This window comes from Vigna unguiculata, chromosome 3, assembly GCF_037176805.1.
Source record: "Vigna unguiculata cultivar grain cowpea cultivar isolate G323 ecotype 2 chromosome 3, ASM3717680v1, whole genome shotgun sequence".
In the NCBI taxonomy this organism is placed as follows: domain Eukaryota; kingdom Viridiplantae; phylum Streptophyta; class Magnoliopsida; order Fabales; family Fabaceae; genus Vigna; species Vigna unguiculata.
Window position 1 is genome coordinate 47,246,210 of NC_140794.1, and position 21,929 is coordinate 47,268,138.

Sequence of the window (21,929 nt, forward strand, 5' to 3'; positions counted from 1 at the left end):
TATATGGAAAATGATATTTTTGTAACGATAAGCATCTCACAAAATACTATTACATAATTTGTCATAAAAAGAATGTAGTTTAAGTCTATGAATTTTTGCTTTAAACAGATGAAAATATGTCCATACATTAAGAATGGTAAATTAACTCGTCCCGACAATCCCAAATTTTCAGAAAAGCCTTTTATCTCAAACATTAATTTTTCATCGATCATCTTCCTTTTTTCTTCCAAATCCCTAACACATTCACATGCTTTTATAAAAATCCAACACGAATGGAGTCATGTAAGCGAAAAACTCTATTAAAACCTCTAATCGATCTCTCATTGTAGGTAATTTCATTTTCTGCCATTTTGCCATTTATTTCTCGTCTCTGCATGCAACTCTTTTTTTCTCACTACATGGTGTTTTCCTTCTTTTTTTTTTTTAAATCTCCTCCGACAGAGATACTAAAATTGTTCCTTGATCGTCGATTGGGTCTTTGATTATGTAAATAAAATGTTTTTCACATGTGACATTGTTTAAAGGAGAGAACTAAACTAGACAAACATTATCACGTAGGAGAAGCTAATTTAATTAAAAAAAATTAAGGTCTTATGGTTGAATTTAGAAATCTATGGTGTGAATGTTGTCTTTATATGTTTGTTGAAATTTGGAAATAATCTTTATGGTAAGGGTGATTTTATTTGAACGGTGAAATTATGAAATTGTGTTGAGAAACTATAGTTTTGGATAGATTAATTTTTTTTTTAAATGGAGTGGTTATGAATGTGATTACAAGAGAAATTGACTTATGAGAAAAAAAAATTGATAGTTAAGCGTGGTTGATAATTTATTAGCGTGAAATTTCATATGTATGGAAGAGTTAGCCTATAAGATGAGAAAGGAATAAGTGTAACTTTGATGTTATTATGGTAAGACTATTGTTTGGATTTGTAGGACTGGATGTTTTTGGGTGGTACAATAATTTTTACAGTAATTGAACACTTAAGTTTAAAGAAATTAAAAACATGCGAACTTTAGAATATTGCTACAAAAGTTATGAATATGTTTGATTGAATGTTTGTATTACAATAATGTATTATAGAATGTGGCATGGTATTTGTATTTTGAGATTTGTGATATGCCCATATGATTGTTATAAAGTGTAATTAGAAATGACTTATAGTGTTGCTAAATAGTTTTCTTATAAGCTACCTAAGATAATTATGATTGTATAAATTTATGTTTGCTAGTGTATGTGTATATGTAAAGTTTTTAGTGCGTGTGATAGTAAAGTTAGTATTTTCTAAGGAAAATGCTAATATAGGTTAAGTTTAAAGGTACATTGAAGAGGACTTTGGGAGTAAGACTATCCTAACTCAACTAGTATCTCATTCACATTGAGTCGGTATCTCACTCACATGTTATAGATGAATTTTTTATTATAGATTTCATTTTACAAAACTCAATTCTATTATTAAGAATTATAATGCAATTAGTTGGCACATAATTATTAATGTTGCAGGACTGATTGATAATTAAGCAATATTAAATGTTTGTCTCAAATTTATGGATGGTTGCATTTTGAGTTCAGTTTATAAAAATCAATTCTATTATTAAAAATTATAATGTGAATTAGTAGGCACATAATTATTATTGTTGGAGGGATTGTATGATAATTAAGCAATATTAATTGTTTGTCTTAAAATTTTGGGTAATTACGTTAGTAATGGTAACAAGGCACTAAATGGACAAGTTTCATTATCTCAGTCACATTTAAAAATTCATACACATCCACGTCCTAAAGTAAAAGTTCATATTCATTCAAGTTCTTTATCAAGTAAGTATAAAGTTTTTGTCTCATTCTCATCTTCATCAAGTAATGGGTATATATATATATATATATATATATATATATATATATATATATATATATATATATATATGCACTTCATATCCACTTTTTTATAGTTTCAATATCAATTAGTTACTTTTATAAAAAAAATATCACAAAAAAAACATGATATTTTCAAATACTCAATATCAATATCAAAATAATGTATTCAATGAAAAGTATTTAAAATAAAATGATAGTTATATAAATTTAAAATTAGAGTACCAAATAACAATGAGAAAAAAGTGATAAAATTATATAAAATATTACACAATTACACATAAATAAAATTTCATGACAACCAAAACATTCAATTAATTTTGAAAACATGAAATCAAGTTGATAAAGTTAAATTTTTTTTTTAAATTATAAAAAGAAAACAAACATTCAAGTTTAGAAATATTTTAAATATACCTTTACTTCCTTTTTTATAAATTATAATGAATTTTTTTATACACTAATAAAAACTACAAATACTTAAATAAAATCACACATAGAAAAAGAATAAGCTAGTGATAATTAAAATTTATACATAGATCTTTCCTCTTTTCAACTTTTTGACAATGCCATTAAGTTATTATATTATATTACATTAAATTAAATGTTTTTATACAATTATGGTGATTAAATTACATTTATGAAATTGACTTAGAAAATAAAAAATAATTATATAACAAAATTAAAACAATATTATACGAGATAAAAAAATATCAAATAAAAATATTAAAAATAAGTAAAAATGATAAAATGTGTGTCTTGATATATAATTGAACGAAATTGCACACACAAAAAAAAGAAATATAATTAAATGTATCATAAGATATAAAGTACTCTTCATATATCGATCTGTTAAAAGGTAGTGAAAATTATTTGAGTGGAAGAAAAAAACTTTAAATGAAACAGAAAGTAAGGATAAAAGAAAGAGAATAAAGAAGATAATTTTTTCTTATATTATCAAGTAAATGAAATATTTACATGATTGAACACTTAAAATTGAGAAAGTGAAACATTCTTATGTGAAAAAAATAAATAAAAAATAAAAAATACTAAAATGGACTAGAAATAATTGAATGTGAAACTTAAAAATTATTTGATTCACTAAATTGATAATATGTCATTTAAACATACATAAAAAAAAAGTATAATTAAGATTACGATAAGAGAAAAGTACATATAAATGTAGATGAATTTTGTGGACGTAAATCAAGTTAAATAATTAGAAGAGAGAACCAAAAAGTTGTGTAGCTATGGATAAACCTTAATGGTGAGGTGACATAGGAGAATCTTGACTCTTCCAAATTGTTTTGGTTTTTTTTTTTTTTTTTCAAAACTTAAAACAAATACTTTACATGTTCTATTCCTGAGTTGACTCTGGATTTGAACCTAAATTGAACTTAAAAAAAATCTATATTTTTTTACACCTATAATTTGGAGCAATATTCTCTATTTTATGCTATTTTTTAAATTTGGAATTTTTTTATAATATTAAATGAACCTTTCGAAGTATACAATTTAAAAAATATTTGTAGACGGTATAACCTTAATTACATTGAGAATTTCAGATCTGACTATGAGCAAAAATAAATCTTATTCAATTAATAAATGTAAGGATGATATATGCAAATTGGACTATCTTAAAAATAAGTTATACCCTGCCATCTATTCCTGAAGAGTTAATCCAAAAATATTCTTTTATTCTAAAATAATTTCATACATAAATATTTTTTTCATTCAAAAAATTAATTTCGAAATAATATTTTTTATGTGGCGGAGTAAAATGTTTTTTTTTTACTATTTCACTTGTTTACTACTATGTACTGACATTTTTTTTTTTGTAATCTTTTTTAAAATTTGTCTTGAAATTTTATTTATATACTTAAATTTATGTGAATCTTATTGTTACGAGTTATACATGTGAAATATATTTTTGTTAAGAAGGTTGATTCAACACTTCTAAAAAGTTTAATCTGAAAATTAATAATACAATAAAATAACAAAGATATTATATTCTTTTCTAATAAGAGTGAGATGTTCTTAGTGGGACTTAGTGAGGGAAGGAAGACCAAGAGTTAAAACTCCCCCTTAAACTCTTTAGAAATCTAAAATTGTCCAAGTTAACATGTGATCTAAATAAACCAAAAAAAGTTAAATGAATAATTGTAAAAAAATATTTAACTTTTGTAAATAAAATTAGTTTAATTTTAAGATGCAATGATTTAATACATAAACATGCTTAAATAAAATACCATTACTTTTAATATTTAACTTATAATTATTATTTTTAAAAATTGTTTGGTATAAACTTAGTTAGGTCACCAGGTAAATAAATATTGTCAAATTGGTTAGTTATTATTTATTTTATATTACTCAACCATTTTATTATAATTTATAATGTTACTTTTTAAAATGCTATTCTATTTCCTCAATTTTTAGTTTACTTAATATTATTCTTTTCATTTTCAATATAAAAATTTGAGTGAATTTATAAACAGAAAGATTTTAAATAGTTTTAAATATATAAATATTTATAAACAAGGATTTTTTTTTATTATAAATTTATTTCATGTGTAAACTAGGTACAGAAACCAATTAGTTTATTTAGGCTTATTAAACCCAAATAAGCTATGGGTATAAGTATTGGAAGGCAAAGTAACAGAAAATTTTAAAGTTTATCAGGTTCAATTTAATTAGGTCTTCAAATTCTTGACCAAAGAGTTGTACATGAAGACAAGGAGTGCATGCAAGGATGCAATAGAAATATGATACTAGCAAAGCATGCTCAAATTTTTATTATTGTCTTTTTTTTTCTTTAATTTTGAATTTTAAATTTATCCGTCTTTGTAACTCAAATTTTAGGCTAAGTAACTTACTCTTTTTTATAAAAGAATTTAGATATATTGAATCAACTCAGAAGAGTATTTTTAAAGTTTTTTGAAAATTGGAATTTTTTTTTTAAATCTTTTATTTAATCATTAGATCAACTCGTGACTACACCAACATTTACCTTGAAACATATATAAGTATTTTGACATCTTTCATTCTCTTATAAATTTCTCTTTTTATTTTTGTCATTGGCCAGTGATCGATCCCGCCATGGGCAAGGTACACATCCAGAGAATGCACATGAAGCCTCTCACATCCCTAGAAGCTAAGACTTGAGGGATTGTGTGGTAGTAGATCCAATGGTAGATTTGGCATTGGTTCAATGACCAATCCTGCCAAACGATATTAGGGAATAGGACTTATAGGGATATAAGCCAATGACATAGTCAATATTCAAAATTAATGTTCATTAGAGGAGGCATGACATTATTGAATTGAAATTGTCTAAGATGAAAAAAAAAACAAAGAGATTGAAACCCCTACAAAGGAAAGACAAGGATCCCAGGAAAAAGGTTAAAAGGGAATCTGAAATTACGAGAAGGGAGATCACATTTTTTAGTATTTCTAACTGATCGATCTTAGTACCTTTTGTTAGAACAATTTTCATTTTTTTTCCTTTCAATTGTTGGTTCTACTTATTTTTATTTATTTATCTTTATTTTATTCGTTTAATCTTACATTCATCGTCTTCTCTTAAACTTTTACATGTTACATGTTACATTCTCTTAAAATGACAAGATTTAAGAAGATCTTATTCTACACTTTCATTTGTTTTATTATTATTATTCTATGTCCGTACTTTTACTCCATTCTTAAATGCACAATTTCACACATATTTAATATTATGTGTTAAATTTGTGTTAAATGATGAATACCTTTAAGTTTTTTATTTGTGGTCTAAAATTCATAAAAATATAAAGTAGATTCAAATTTCTTTAAGTCTAATCTACTAATTTAGGTTACACTTTTATAGCATATAAGTTAAAAATTTACATTGAAAAATTAAAGTAACACAAAGTATTAATCATTCACAACTTTCTTCTAGTTTATTAGCTTAAGGTTAATCTCGTTTTTACATTATAATCTTTTTATTTGCAAAAATTTTACATACAAAAGAAGTTAAAGACATAATTTTCACTAAATATATTGTCTTCACAACTTATGGAGACATGATACTTATCTATTATATAAACATTTCAGGTTATTAATTTTTAATTTTCTTCTTGTTTTTATAATAGTTGTATTCCTTTACATTTCCTTTCCCTCAAGTGATCTAGAATTCAAACTCTTGTATATAGTGGACATAGATAACATTTAAATTTTGAACTATCAACTAAGTTTTTGAATCATTTGAATTTTTGAACCATCAACTCTCTTCACTGTATTTTCATCCTTCTTTCCCTCTTTCTCTTTCTTCGTTTAGACATTTTGCTATTTGAATAGTAAAACATTTGTTTAAGATTTTCAACTTCATCATCACACTATGATTCTATTCTTCTTCGTTGTTGTTGTCATTAAATGATAACAGTATCTTATTATAGTTTAAGAAAAAAACATCATACTCATTGATTTGTAACTATGTTAGTTTATAATCTATTACATCAAATTGTTTACAAGCTTTTTATTTATTTATTTTCTGAATCCAAATAATTTCTTTATCTATTCTCTTTCCTTCTTTTTATTCCAATCCCATATTTTCACAAGATCATGAAAGTAATGTAACAGAAGGATTAATCAGGTGGTTAGAAAAAAATAGTCCGAGATCTAAATTAATCTTGAATTATTATTTTTTGAAATTTCTTTTTCAAACTTTAGAGATAGTTTGAGACGGAAGGGGACAAGAAGTAGGCATACGTAAGCAAAATTATACAGTGTGCAGATGGAATCCTTCAGTAGTAGCAGCCATCTCGATGTGAAATTTTGTTTGCTATTTATTCTCTTAATTTTTCAGCTGCGATTAGAGACCACGTTACGGAAGTTGTTGGGAACGGGTGAGATATTGTCATCACGTGATTGTCACGAAACAATAAAGGGTTTTTATATTTTTGGTTAGTTTTATTTCGGGGAAATAAAAGGCCACAACTTTTATAATACGCACTTCTGGAAATCATTGTCATATCAGTACATTTCTTCTAAAATAATGCTTTCTACACCTATCATCATATCTTTACACACTCTCATTTACCCATCCATACTTGCATAATCAACGATCAGATAAACAACGTTGACTCTCTTTTTTTTTTTTTTGTTACCAATTCGTTTCAATCCTTACCCTAAACCTAATATAACGTTTTATTGAAAGAAAAGAAAAACTTTACTTTCGATCCTAGTATACTCCATTTTACTAGAAAAACCTTCTTCACATTTTTCATAAGGAAAAAACTCACTGGACTGTTACCTTGCGCTATGTGGGATCCATTACAAGGTACAACGTTCTTTTTATTCACTAGTTTTCCTTTTCATAACCGCAATAATTAAAATTACAAAATCACTTTACAATGTCTCAAATAAAGCTTAAGATACGGTTAGCAACTAAACATTCAAAATTTCCGTTCTCCTTTGTCTTTAAGCCGCAAAACATGGCAAAGGAAGCTTCAAAACTCAAATTCCTTGCTTTATTTTTGTTAGATTTTCTTTTCCACAAAAAAGAATAGTAAAATAATGGAGACCAATATAAAATTGAAAATAAAATAAAAAAGCAAAATGTGAAAATTCACCTGTCAGAGGGTGTGCCCCGTGGATCAGGCAGCACCAAAATCTAGTTAATCGCAAAAGTCCAAATGAAAGGTTTGGAATTGGTAGCCCGAAGCACAATTCTTTTGTTGGAATGGAAGTGATGTCGAAAGGTTGAGTTCATGACTCCTTCCAGCATCTTGCGTGCAACTTCCACATGATTCTATTTCAGTATACCCACTTTGCAAACAAACCCTTTAACCACTTCTACGCTCTTTCCATTCATTAACTACATGTTTTCCAACCAACACTTCCCACTTCCAAACTCAACCGCAAACACAATGCATCCTTTCTATCTCATTACATAAATCACACTGCAATTTTTCATAATCAAAAAACAAAAACCAACTTCAATATCCAATCTCCTAATCCATAACTCCAAATCAATATCAATAACAACATAATTTAATGTCTATCAGCTAACATTAACAGCTACCTACCGCACCCAACAAGGTTAAAATTAAATTATAAGAAAAATTATACACACTAACTCAGGGGCCCACGGAACCGGCTCCGTTGGTTTATCTCTTCCTATCTAGCTAGTCTCATAAAAAAATACAATAAAAATTAATAATAATCAAAAACCGGGAACCGACGGTGGCGAACCGGTGTCCGGTCCAGGCTCCGCCTCCTTCTTCTGCCGCATCTCCAAAACCTTCCGGTGGTGGTTCGAGTGCAACTCGCTCGAGAAAGTAGGGCTACACGCGGGTCTATATTCGGGCAATAACCGACCCGACTTGTACCGAACTCCACAGGCATTGCACAAGGTCTTCGCCCCGAGCGGTCCGGTTCGCCATTGGGGTGTTTTCTGAACGCCGCAATGGCTGCACCGTCTCGCCGCCCCCCCGTCCGACGCGGCCCGTTTCTTCGCCCTCTTGTCCTCCGGATGCTGGCGGTGGACTTTGGACGTGGCGGCGCAAATTAGCAAAGGGCTGAAGGGAGACGACGTGTTGGTGAAATACGAGGGTGACCTTAGCGGCCAAACCCGAACACCGGTTCTGGTTCGCTTGCTCCTTGGCTTCGCCGGAACGAGGGTTTTAAAAGTGAAACCGGCGTTTCCCGGTTCCGGCGGTTTCTCAGCGAGGCTCTGCGTGACGGTTGCGGGGAAGGAAAGAGAGTATTTGGAGAAAGAATCTTCGATGAAATGAGACACCCATTCCAGGTCCGCAACTTCCTCCGCCTGTAAAAATGAAGACTTTGGTGAAAACAGAAGCGAGAAATTTGTTAACGCGAAATGGGAAGACAAGACAAGTACCGGAAGAGTGAGTTCGGCATTGAAATTGTCGTTGAAGGAGGGTTTGCAATTGTGCATGGTGTGGTTGTTGTTGTTGTGAGGGGAAACAGAGGTTGAATGATGGCTGTGTTTGTGTTGGTCGGGTTCTTCGTTTTCGAGGAGCGAAAAGTCGAGGAGGTCGTCGACGAAGAAGTCGTCACAAGAGGTGACGTTTTGCATGTTAAGGTCCTCCGGGAACGCTTGGGGGCTGAGTTTGAGGGCCATTTCTTTTCTGAAACTGCTCTTCAACACTTCTTCCAAACACTCCATTGCAAGCTAAAACACAAGTGGGTTGATTAATTTTTACGAAAAATTCAAAATTGAAAACAGAATTGTGGAACTGTGGTTGTTACCTGAGAGAGAAGAGAGGGAAAGGTGAGGGATGAAATTGAGAGAGAAAGAGCGGAGGATGGTGAGTTGGTTAAGGCATCATTGAATGAGGGCTGAAATGTGCCTCTTTCTTTGCCCCAACAATAAATAATAAATAAATGAATAATTTTACTTTTTTCCTTTTTTTTATCAGTCTCACCACCAATGTTGTCCTCCCAACTCTTCACCCTTTCCATCACCATTATACAACTTTGTTTTACACATTAAGAATAATAAATAATAAAATAGCAACGGTAGATGCTCTTTATTAATATACAAACATTATTTATAGGATTAAACATAAGTAATTTTTTAATTGAAGTTTTATTAAATGTTTACGGATATCATATATGATAATTATGAGGTTGAGGGTTTTTTAAAATAAAATGAAATAGTTTATAAGTTAGTAAATTTTAAAACAATATTACTAAACACTACCAAAAACTCTCATAAGATTTTTCTTACAAATTTATTAAAAAAATATATAAGAAAAGATTTTTTTTTCTGTCATTTTTATTAAGAATTTTAATTTGTAATTGATTCTTTCATGGATAATCATTTCTTACAAAAATTATTAAATTTGTAAATATTTTTTATAAAATTTGTTGTAAAAAGTATTTTATAAAAAATATTTTACAAAAATATTAGTAGTAATTTTTTATAACATTTTTTTCACAATAAAATTTAAAATTTATAAATATTTTTTAAAAAACAACTCAAATAAAATTGATAGGAAATATGAGTTTTTTAACGGGTGAAATGTGTATTAAAAAGTAAATTATATTAAAATATTATATCTAATGGTATAATTGTTAGAAAAATGGGACGTTATATTTTCCATAACATTTTAGTTTAATTTTGTAAGAAGGTTGGCTTTTTAACATGCTCCAAATTAAGACAAAAACAAAAATAAAAATTTGTGGTTGTTGTTATAATTTTAAATTTGAAATGTTAATTTGATTATCGATGTTTATAATATGAGCTTATTATAGTCTTTTCATAAAGAAATCACCATTATATATTTCATTATTATTATTTTATTACTTTTGTTATCATTATTTAATTATTTTTGTTTTATTTATAAATTGAAAATTTTAAATCTATAATTTTGATTAAAATTAAAACTTCACGCCTCATAATACAACATTATATACATAAATTGAATAAAAAATAATATTTAAAATATGAACATGATTTAAAATCTATTATCTGAAATAAATACAAAATTGAAATTTTAAAAATCAATGTTGAAAGAAGAAAAAACATCTTCGTTATTTTAATATTTTTGTTTTTCAAAATTTTTAAATATTATTTAATTTTAATTATAGAAATAGTAGTATTTAAAATTTAGAAGATAAATATAAATTAATAAATCAAAACATGGAATTCAAATTTAACTTTCAAAAATTGAAATCATAACAAATATATTATTATTAATTGTAATAAAATACTAATCATAATTATTGCTACCTGAATTTAAACTTGTAAATTCATTATTTGTATACAATCAAAACGGTTAAATAAATGAAAAAAAAAAATGTCTTGCGTATAGCAAAATAAATAATAATGAATATAGTTTTAATTGATATATTTATGTAATAAGTTACGTATAAAATATATGTTATGTACTAAATAGCATTGATACAAGAGTTCAGATAAAATTATTATTATTTTCTGAAACTTAACATTTTAAACTTTGAAAATTCGAGAGAAATTTAAGTTTACAATTTAAAATAATTATTTTTATATATAATTATTGTTATAAATTTTAAAATTTATTGCATAATTAAGTATTGTAAACAATCATTTGTCATATTAGAATAAAATAAATAATTATAATTGAATTTTTTTATTTTATTTTAAAATAATTATTCGTACCAATAAATAGTTGTTTACTAATGTAACCGACATTTTTTATGAAATTAAAATGAATTTTTAGTGTAAGTCCCATTTCTAACCAAATGCCTTTTTTCCATTTGTAGATTCTATCCAGTTCTCAAAATAAATAATTAATAAATTAATATAATAAGAAATTAAAGATAGAGAAAAAAACAGAAGGCATCGTGCTCATCTTTTCGACCTCGAACTTTTTCTTTTCTTCAACCTTCCACCCTTTTCATTTTACTCTCAAATTGATCTCCCTTTTTCATCTATTTAAAAAAATCAGAGAGTAATATATAAAAATTGAAGTTCCAAGAACTAGAAGTGATCATGGATTCAATTTTTAATAATCTGATGTACATTTATTTTGGATCCAAATAATTGAATTAGATTTTCGATCCAAATCTATTTTTTCAAAAAAAAAGTATATTGAATTTTTTAATAATCCAGATCCAAATATTTAGATCAAGTTTAAATCCAGATCTAAATATTTGGATCAAGTTCAAAATCCAAAATTCATTTTTCATAAAATAAATTCAAATTAAATTTCTTAAAACTTGTGTCCATAGGGCTGACATCATCGAATTTGGCAGATTTTTTGTTGGGGCCAATGAGGCCAAATTTCAGCATGGGATTAACTTGGATGACTTTCGAACGAATTTCGGTCGAGGACGACGTGACCAAATTTGGGCCAAGGTCGACTTGACAAAATTTCAGTCGAGATCAATTTGACTGAATTTCGGTCAGGGCCGATTTTGCCTAATACGACCAAATTTTGGCTAGAGCCGACTTGGCCATATATGGCCACATTTAGGCCAGGGCCTGATCAGTCAAGTTTCGGTCAGAGTTGACTCCACTAAATTCGACGGTCGGGAACGACTTGACTGAACATGGCCAATTTTCAATCACAGTCGACTAAGTTGAATATAGTCAAATTTCGTTCGGGACTTTGGTCATGACCAACTCGACCAAATACGACCAAAATTTCGTTCGGGACCTAAATTTGGGATAGTGTTGACTCGACCAAATTTTGGTCATGACCAACTCGACTAAATTTGGCCAAATTTAGGTCAGAATCGACTCGCCTAAATATGACCAAATTTCGGTCGCGATCGACTCTAACGAATACGATCAAATACAAGCCAGGACCAACTCAGTCAAATTTTGGTTGAGGCCAACACGACCAAATTTTGACTGGAGTCGACTTGACTGAATTTGGCCGAATTCCGGTCGTGACAGACTCATTTGAATACGACCAAATTTCATCCTAGGCCGTCTCAGCAGAATACGACCAAATTTTGGTCAGAACCGACTCAGCCAAATCTCAATCGGGGCCAACTCAATTGAATTCGATCGAATTTTGACTAGAGCCAACTACGCTAAATACAACCAAATTTTGGTCGTGGTTGTCTCGGCCGAATACGGTCAAATTTTGTCTAGGTCGACTCAGCCCAATGCAGTCAAATTTGGGTCGGGGTGAACTCAACCGAATACTTCCAAATTTTGTCCAGGACCAGTTGGGCCAAATTTCAATCGGGACCGACTTGACAGAATTTGGCCTAATTCAGCCAAATTTTGTATAGGGTCACGCCAACTCAATCAAATACGACTAAATTTGGGATAGTCCGTCCCAACCTTGCCTAACCTAACCAAAAATATAAACTGAAGATTTGGATTAGATATTTTGGATTATCCATTTTGAAAATATAGATTTAGAGTATGGATATACAATCCATAAAATATATAAAATGTAGATCAGATTGATATTCAAATCCAATAAAATGGATTGGATTTTTAATAAAATGAATATTAAATGGATTGGATCATAGCAAAAATGGATTGAATCATGAAAATTAGATTTTTTGCCTATCCTTAGTTTAACTTTTTAGATCATCCTATGCTTCCTTCCGCTCATTTAAGAGTTCAATAAATATAAATTATTGTTGTTATCCTCATAATTTTTATTTTTATATGTTCAACAAACATTAATTATTACTTTTACCCCCATATTTTTATTCTTTCACTTTTATACGTATTTAATATATTTTTATTAATACATTTTTTTACAAGAGTATAATTTAAATTTGTTAGAACAAATTTATTGATATATTAACAATTCTTTTCTTAAACTTCTGAAATTTTCAATTAAATTGTAAGGTTTAAAGTTTATGAATATAAATTTCAAGGTTTAGTGTTTACTCACGTCGCACGTTGTATGTCTCTCACGTCTTACGTCTCATGTCCCACGTCTCACTTGTCACGTCTCACGTCCCACATGTCACGTCCCACGTTACACGTCTCACGTCCCACGTCCAACGTCCCACGTCTCATGTCCCATGTTCCACGCCTCACGTCCCACGTCTCACGCTCACGTCTCACATCTCACTTTTCACATCCCACATCGTCTCACATCCCACGTCTTATGTCCCACGTCCTACGTCTCACGTTTCACGTCCCACGTATCTCGTCCACGTCTCACCTTCCACGTCCCACGTAGCACCTCTCACGTCCCACGTCGCAGGTTTCACATTATTACACTGAAATTGTGACGAAAAAAAAAATCTAATTACTTATTTATTACATTATACTTATAAATATTTAGAGGCAAAAATTTATACACTAATATATAATTATATTTAAAATATTCACATTTATATATATATTTACAATACTATATACTTCCTATATCCACATTGTTTAGTACATTTTATATTTCCTATACTGGAAGAGGAAGAAGGGTTATTTATTTACAGTTTTCCCCTCATATGCGGTTTATCAAACAGGTGGAGGGAAAATGTTATGGATAGGATTCACTTGGACTGTTAGGGGTAAATAAAAGGTAACTCCGATTTGTCCTTCGATGACAATCGGTGCATTCGAAGCAGAGAGAAAAGTAATGGTAGAGTTTCCCGTTCCCTGAAATGTTACAGAATTATTCACTACATTGGTTTGCCATGCATTTCCCGGAAAAACAACCACAATGTCGGCAAAGAAGGGATCAGGCTTGTTCGGAGCAGCCATCTATGATAATGTTGTAAAATTTTGTTTTTCGCACACAATCAAAAGAAATAGGGAAGTGAGACAAATATAAAAAAAAAATAACGTATCATAATAAAATAAAATGAAATAAAAATTCTCCCAAATCCATGAAACTGAATTTTTATTATACTTTTATAAAGATATTGATTAATTTTGTAGTGACTAGTCAAGATAAATGAGCTTATGGCCAACAAAGTAACTCAAGAACATATCATCTTGAGTAATACTAACTCGTTTAAATCCCCAAGGTCATACCTCCAACTACAATAATCAAATCTTTATTTATCATAAATTTTACTTCAATATTAAATCATATAATTATATAAATAAATAGATAGGATCAATGAATAATTAAAATATATATAAATGAATAAAAAGGGTCAATACGTAACTAGAGATAAATATAAATAAATAAATGAAAGTAAATATAAATTGAATAAATAGGACCAGTGCATAACTGGAGATGAATATAAATAAATAAATAAATATTGGGAACTAAATATAATTTAGAATGAGGTTAGGGACACCTCACTTAGGGTAAATATCGAGATAAAATAATTACGAATAGATAAAAAAAAATAATCAAAGTAAAAAGATAAAGTGATGGATGTCTCCTTCCCTTACCTTATTTATCGTGAAAATTATACCAAGGTTGTACTAAGACTTTGATGATAAATTAATTTTTCTCCTTTTTTTTTTCTTTCTCCTCTTTCTTCCTTCTCACCCGCAGAGTTTCTTCTTCTGTTCCTCTTTTTTTTTCTTCTGTGGTTCTCAATATCTCTTCTTCATTCTATTTATACTCCTATGTGTAATGATTACTTTAGTTCAACATTAACCTCATTTTCTTTGGTTTTGCTTTTTACGTTCCAATTCAACTACTCGTTCGCAGATCTTTTTTTTTTCACAATAATCTGATAAAGTGGCATTTATTGTCATGTTATCCTTTCATATTTTATTATTATTATTATTATTTTTTCAATAGCTTTTACGTTATCTACTTATCACTCTTTTATTCTCTATACATATATATAATCTTTTTTTTTCTTTAACAGAATTACCTTATACGGTAATCATTTATTATTAATTCCAATTATAAAGTCTGATAGTTTAATTTAAATATATATATATATATATATATATATATATATATATATTTAGATGTTACACTTACAGATTTTGTTTAAATGAATTTAATAGTGGTATGAATAGGTAATCTTATTTACAGTTGTGCATGTACAAAGAAAATAATTATTTTTAACAACTCCAATGAAGTCAAATATCTAATAGAATATTTATCAAATAAAAATTTCACTACAGTGGTAAAGTTGCCGTGTTTATAAGTATCAAAATGTTGATAAAGTAATTTCAACTTTCATGTCCTTAATTTATCAAAATGTTTATATTATTATATATATATATATATATATATATATATATATATATATATATATATATATATATATATTTTGGATATTACAATTCTCTCCTACTTATAGAAATTTCGTCCTCGAAATTTTATTTTATTTTATATATATATATATATATATATATATATATATATATATATATATATATATATATATATATATATATATATATTTTGACTAAAATAAATGAGGATAAATTCCTCTTATTTTTTCTTCTAATTCCCATGTAATATCTCCATTAGCTTCATTCCACATGACCTTCACTAGAGGGATTCGTTTGCCTCTCAATTCTTTGATCTTCTTGTCCATAATCTGTACAGGCATTGCGTCAAACGTAAGGTTATTCTTTAATTGTACTGTATCAGGTCTTATCACATGAGTTGGATCAGAAATATATTTTCTTAATTGAGACACATGAAAGACATTATGGAGATTGGAAAGGAACGGAGGTAAGCAAATTTGATATGCAACAAGACCTATTTTTCTAAGAATTTGGTAAGGGCCAATAAACCGGGGAGTGAGTTTCTTTGATTTCATCACTCTACCAATTCTAGTGGTTGGTGTTACTTTCAAGAATACATGATCACCTTCTTGAAATTCAAGAGGTCGTCTTTTCTTGTCAGCATAACTTTTTTGTCTACTCTGAGTTGTTCTCAATTTTTCCCTAATCATTTTGATTTTCTCAGTTATATGTTGAATCATGTCAGGACCCAACACTGAATTTTCACCGGTCTCAAACCAACACAAAGGTTACATTTCCTTCCATATAATGCCTCATAGGGTGCCATACCTATGCTAGAATGGAAACTGTTGTTATAGGTGAACTCAATCAAAGGCAGGTATCGATCCCAACTATCAGAATTTTCTAACACACAAGCTCTCAGCAAATCTTCCAAAGATTGAATGGTTCGTTCGGATTGTCCATCAGTTTGGGGATGATAAGCTGAGCTAAGGTGAAGCTTGGTACCTAAGGCTTGATGTAAACTTCCCCAAAATTTTGAAGTGAATCTAGGGTCCCTATCAGATATAATACTTATTGGAACTCCATGTAACCTGACAATTTCTCTTATGTATAAATCAGTCAATTTTTCCAATGAATACCTAATGTTAATGGGTAAGAAATGAGCAGACTTTGTTAACCTATCCACGATAACCCATATGGAATCAAATTTTTGAATGGTTCGTGGGAGGCCAACTACAAAATCCATTGCTATACTATCCCATTTCCATTCAGGTATATCTAAGGATTGTAGCATTCCCGCTGGCTTTTGGTGTTCTATTTTAGCTTTTTGACAAACTAGACATTTTGCTACATATTGCGCCACTTCCTTTTTCATTTTGGGCCACCAAAACATTTTCTTGAGATCTTGATACATTTTTGTTGTGCCCGGATGTATGCTTAATTTGCTTTTATGTGCTTCTTCTAGAATCATTTCCTTAATTTCCTCATTATTGGGTACACACATCCTGTCCTTAAATCTCAAAGTTCCGGTTTTATCTATGCCAAAATTCTCCCCACCCCTTTGTCCTATCAATTTCTTTTTCTTATTAATTAACTCATCACTTCCTTGTGCCTCATGGATTTGCTTTTGTAAATTGTTAATGACTTGAACGGAGTTTAATTGCATTTTATCATGGCTTAGGGTGACCGAAAAATTCATGTCTCTAAATTTTTCTAACAAATTCATTTCATGATTCATTAGTGAAGAGACATGTAAAGATTTTCTACTTAACGCATCTGCCACTACATTTGCCTTACCTAGGTGGTACTGTAATTCAAAATCATAATCTTTCAAAAATTTCATCCATCTTCTTTGTCTCATATTTAATTCTTTTTGGTCAAACAAGTATTTGAGACTCTTATGATCACTAAAAACTTCAAACTTTCCACCATAAACATAATGTCTCCATATCTTAAGTGCAAAAACAATGGCAGCTAGTTCTAGATCATGGGTTGGGTAATTTTTCTCATGTGTTCTCAGTTGCCTGGAACTATATGCCACTACCCTTCTATCTTGCATAAGAACACAACCTAATCCCATTTTGGAAGCATCACAAAATATAACAAAGTGTCCAGTAGGATCAGGTAATGCTAAAACAGGAGAAGTGATTAATCTTTTCTTGAGTTCTTGAAAACTATTTTCACATTTTTCTGTCCATACAAAAGCTTGGCCCTTTTTGGTGAGTTGGGTTAAAGGCAAAGCTATTTTAGAAAATCCCTCAATGAATCTCCTATAATATCCTGCCAAACCGAGAAAACTGCGAATCTCAGTCACCGTTTTTGGTGGTTCCCATTGTAAAACTGCTTCTACTTTGGTCGGATCCACTGACACTCCGTTATTGGAAATCACATGTCCTAAGAATTTAACTTCCTCTAACCAGAATTCACACTTAGACAATTTAGCATATAATTTCTTTTCTTTCAAGATTTGCAAGACAATTCGAAGGTGTTCCTCATGTTCCTCAAGAGTCTTAGAGTAAATAAGAATGTCATCTATAAAAACAACCACAAATTGATCCAAAAATGGATGAAAGATCCTATTCATGTAATCCATGAATATTGCAGGAGCATTGGTCACACCAAAAGGCATCACTTGATATTCATAATGACCATACCTAGTTCTGAATGCAGTTTTTTGTATGTCTTCTGCTTTTACTCTAATCTGATGATATCTGGACCTTAAATCTATCTTAGAAAATACAGAGGCTCCTCTCAATTGGTCCATCAAGTCATCTATTCTAGGAAGAGGGTATTTATTCTTTATGGTGAATTTATTTAATTGATGGTAATCTACGCACAACCTAAAACTTCCATCTTTCTTTTTAACTAACAAAACAGGGGCTCCCAAGGTGACACACTAGGACGAATGAACTGTTTTTCAAGTAACTCTTCTAATTGTTTCTTCAATTCTGCTAATTCAGAGGGTGACATCCTATATGGTGCCATAGAGATTGGTCCAACTCCAGGCATCAGATCTATGGAAAATTCAATTTCTCTGTTAGGTGGTAAACCAGGAATATCATTGGGAAAGACTTCAGGAAAATTTTGAACAACTGCTATATTTTTCAACTCAACTTCCTCTTTTATTTCCATAGAAGATAATAACAAGTACCCTTGAATTTCATTCCTTAAAGGCTCACTTTTTGAATTGGTAGGTGATTTTAGAAGATTCTCAGAGTTTGGAAATATCACTGATTTCTTAGCACAATCCAAAAGGACTTGATTGGAAGATAACCAGTCCATACCTAAGATTACATCTAATTGAGATAAAGGTAGACATATTAAATTTACAAGGAATTTTGTATTCTCAATGAACAGTGGGCAGTCTAAACAAACTCTATTGGTTATTACTGAGTCATTTGTAGGAGTTGAAACAACCAAACTAGTTTTTAGAAAAGAGGTCGACATATTAAGATGTTGAACACAATGATTAGAAATGAATGAGTGAGTTGCACCTGAGTCATACAGTACATTTAAAGTTTTTCCTTTAATAAAACAAATACCTTGAATTAGATCATGGTTTTTAGCAGCTTCAGCTCCAGTCATGGTGTACACTCTTCCTGTTGTGGTAGGTCTTGTCTTGGTTGCAGTTGGATTGAAATGTGGCTTTTGTTGTCCACACTCAGAGAATATGTGACCAGGTTTCCCACACTTGAAACAGACTGGTCCTTTAAGGTGACAATCTTTAGCATGATGACCTTGTCCGCATTTAAAGCATCTGATATGATCATATACAGGTCTACTAGAATTTCCTGATGAAGATTGGTTGGATTGGGTCCTCCATTGTGGGCGATTGTAAGGTTTTCCCTCATTGCGTTTATTTTTATTTGTCTGGGGTCCAAAATACTTTGGTTTGATATTTTGGTTGTTCTCAAAATCTTCCAAAAATCTACACTTGTGAATAAGCATAGGAAAATCAGCAATTTCTAGTATCCCTACTGCTTTTCTCAACTCATCTCTAAGTCCATTTTCAAATTTTATACATTTCATCCTTTCCTCTGGGTGATAAAAGAAAGTAGAGTATTTTCCTAATTCTTCAAACTTGGAAGCATATTCCCCTACAGTCATACTTCCTTGCTTTAACTGCATGAACTCTATTTCTTTTGCTCTCCTCACATCATTAGGAAAATATTTTTCTAAAAACCTTGTTCTAAATACATCCCAGGTAATAATTATTCTTCCTCCTTCAAGTAATCTCCTGGTACCATCCCACCAATATTCGGCTTCTCCTATTAACATAAATACAGCATAATTCACCTTTTGGTTGTCAGCACAGTTCATAACTCGAAATATTTTCTCCATTTCTTTAATCCATAATTCAGCCTTTTCTGGATCATATCCTCCAGAGAATTGTGGGGGTTTGTTTCTCCTAAATTCAGCTAATCCTTGTGATTCAGGGTTTCCTTCAGGTCTTTGATTCCTCATTAGAGCAGCAGCCATGTCTCGGATAGCTTGCATTGCTTCAGTTAATTCATTGTTTCTTCTAATGTTTGCCATCTGGAATTATATGAGTTAGAGAAAAAAAATAATGAGCACATTTCACAGATCTCGCATGAAACGTCGCTCTGATACCATCTAATGTGACGAAAAAAAAAATCTAATTACTTATTTATTACAGTATACTTATAAATATTTAGAGGCAAAAATGTATACACTAATATATAATTATATTTAAAATATTCACATTTATATATATATATATATATATATATATATATATATATATTTACAATACTATATACTTCCTATATCCACATTGTTTAGTACATTTTATATTTCCTATACTGGAAGAGGAAGAAGGGTTATTTATTTACAGTTTTCCCCTCATATGCGGTTTATCAAACAGGTGGAGGGAAAATGTTATGGATAGGATTCACTTGGACTGTTGGGGGTAAATAAAAGGTAACTCCGATTTGTCCTTCGATGACAATCGGTGCATTCGGAGCAGAGAGGAAAGTAATGGTAGAGTTTTCCGTTCCCTGAAATGTTACAGAATTATTCACTACATTGGTTTGCCATGCATTTCCCGGAAAAACAGCCACAATGTCGGCGAAGAAGGGATCAGGCGTGTTCGGAGCAGCCATCTATGATAATGTTGTAAAATTTTGTTTTTCGCACACAATCAAAAGAAATAGGGAAGTGAGACAAATATCAAAAAAAAATAACGTATCATAATAAAATAAAATGAAATAAAAATTCTCCCAAATCCATGAAACTGAATTTTTATTATACTTTTATAAAGATATTGATTAATTTTGTAGTGACTAGTCAGGATAAATGAGCTTATGGCCAACAAAGTAACTCAAGAACATATCATCTTGAGTAATACTAACTCGTTTAAATCCCCAAGGTCATACCTCCAACTACAATAATCAAATCTTTATTTATCATAAATTTTACTTCAATATTAAATCATATAATTATATAAATAAATAGATAGGATCAATGAATAATTAAAATATATATAAATGAATAAAAAGGGTCAATACGTAACTAGAGATAAATATAAATAAATAAATGAAAGTAAATATAAATTGAATAAATAGGACCAGTGCATAACTGGAGATGAATATAAATAAATAAATAAATATTGGGAACTAAATATAATTTAGAATGAGGTTAGGGACACCTCACTTAGGGTAAATATCGAGATAAAATAATTACGAATAGATAAAAAAAAATAATCAAAGTAAAAAGATAAAGTGATGGATGTCTCCTTCCCTTACCTTATTTATCGTGAAAATTATACCAAGGTTGTACTAAGACTTTGATGATAAATTAATTTTTCTTCTTTTTTTTTTCTTTCTCCTCTTTCTTCCTTCTCACCCGCAGAGTTTCTTCTTCTGTTCCTCTTTTTTTTTCTTCTGTGGTTCTCAATATCTCTTCTTCATTCTATTTATACTCCTATGTGTAATGATTACTTTAGTTCAACATTAACCTCATTTTCTTTGGTTTTGCTTTTTACATTCCAATTCAACTACTCGTTCGCAGATCTTTTTTTTTTTCACAGTAACCTGATAAAGTGGCATTTATTGTCATGTTATCCTTTCATATTTTATTATTATTTTTTTTTTCAATAGCTTTTACGTTATCTACTTATCACTCTTTTATTCTCTATACATATATATAATCTTTTTTTTTCTTTAACAGAATTACCTTATACGGTAATCATTTATTATTAATTCCAATTATAAAGTCTGATAGTTTAATTTAAATATATATATATATATATATATATATATATTTTTAGATGTTACACTTACAGATTTTGTTTAAATGAATTTAATAGTGGTATGAATAGGTAATCTTATTTACAGTTGTGCATGTACAAAGAAAATAATTATTTTTAACAACTCCAATGAAGTCAAATATCTAATAGAATATTTATCAAATAAAAATTTCACTACAGTGGTAAAGTTGCCGTGTTTATAAGTATCAAAATGTTGATAA

The 21,929-nt window shown here is 29.7% G+C and overlaps 2 protein-coding genes across 2 annotated transcripts; both read right to left on the reverse strand.

Moving 5' to 3' along the window:
• Window positions 1-7,838: 7,838 nt before the first annotated feature.
• On the reverse strand, window positions 7,839-9,228 carry LOC114176768 (GATA transcription factor 5-like). The gene is made up of 3 exons (XM_028061920.2): window positions 9,116-9,228; window positions 8,745-9,038; window positions 7,839-8,669 (listed from the first exon to the last, which is right to left on the reverse strand). The coding sequence occupies exons 2-3, from the start codon at window positions 9,030-9,032 to the stop codon at window positions 8,067-8,069; spliced, it is 891 nt and encodes a 296-aa protein (XP_027917721.1). The 5' UTR covers window positions 9,033-9,038; window positions 9,116-9,228; the 3' UTR covers window positions 7,839-8,066.
• Window positions 9,229-15,722: 6,494 nt separating this feature from the next.
• On the reverse strand, window positions 15,723-19,976 carry LOC146887915 (uncharacterized). The gene is made up of 2 exons (XM_085670759.1): window positions 18,983-19,976; window positions 15,723-15,790 (listed from the first exon to the last, which is right to left on the reverse strand). The coding sequence occupies exons 1-2, from the start codon at window positions 19,974-19,976 to the stop codon at window positions 15,723-15,725; spliced, it is 1,062 nt and encodes a 353-aa protein (XP_085526885.1).
• Window positions 19,977-21,929: the final 1,953 nt, after the last annotated feature.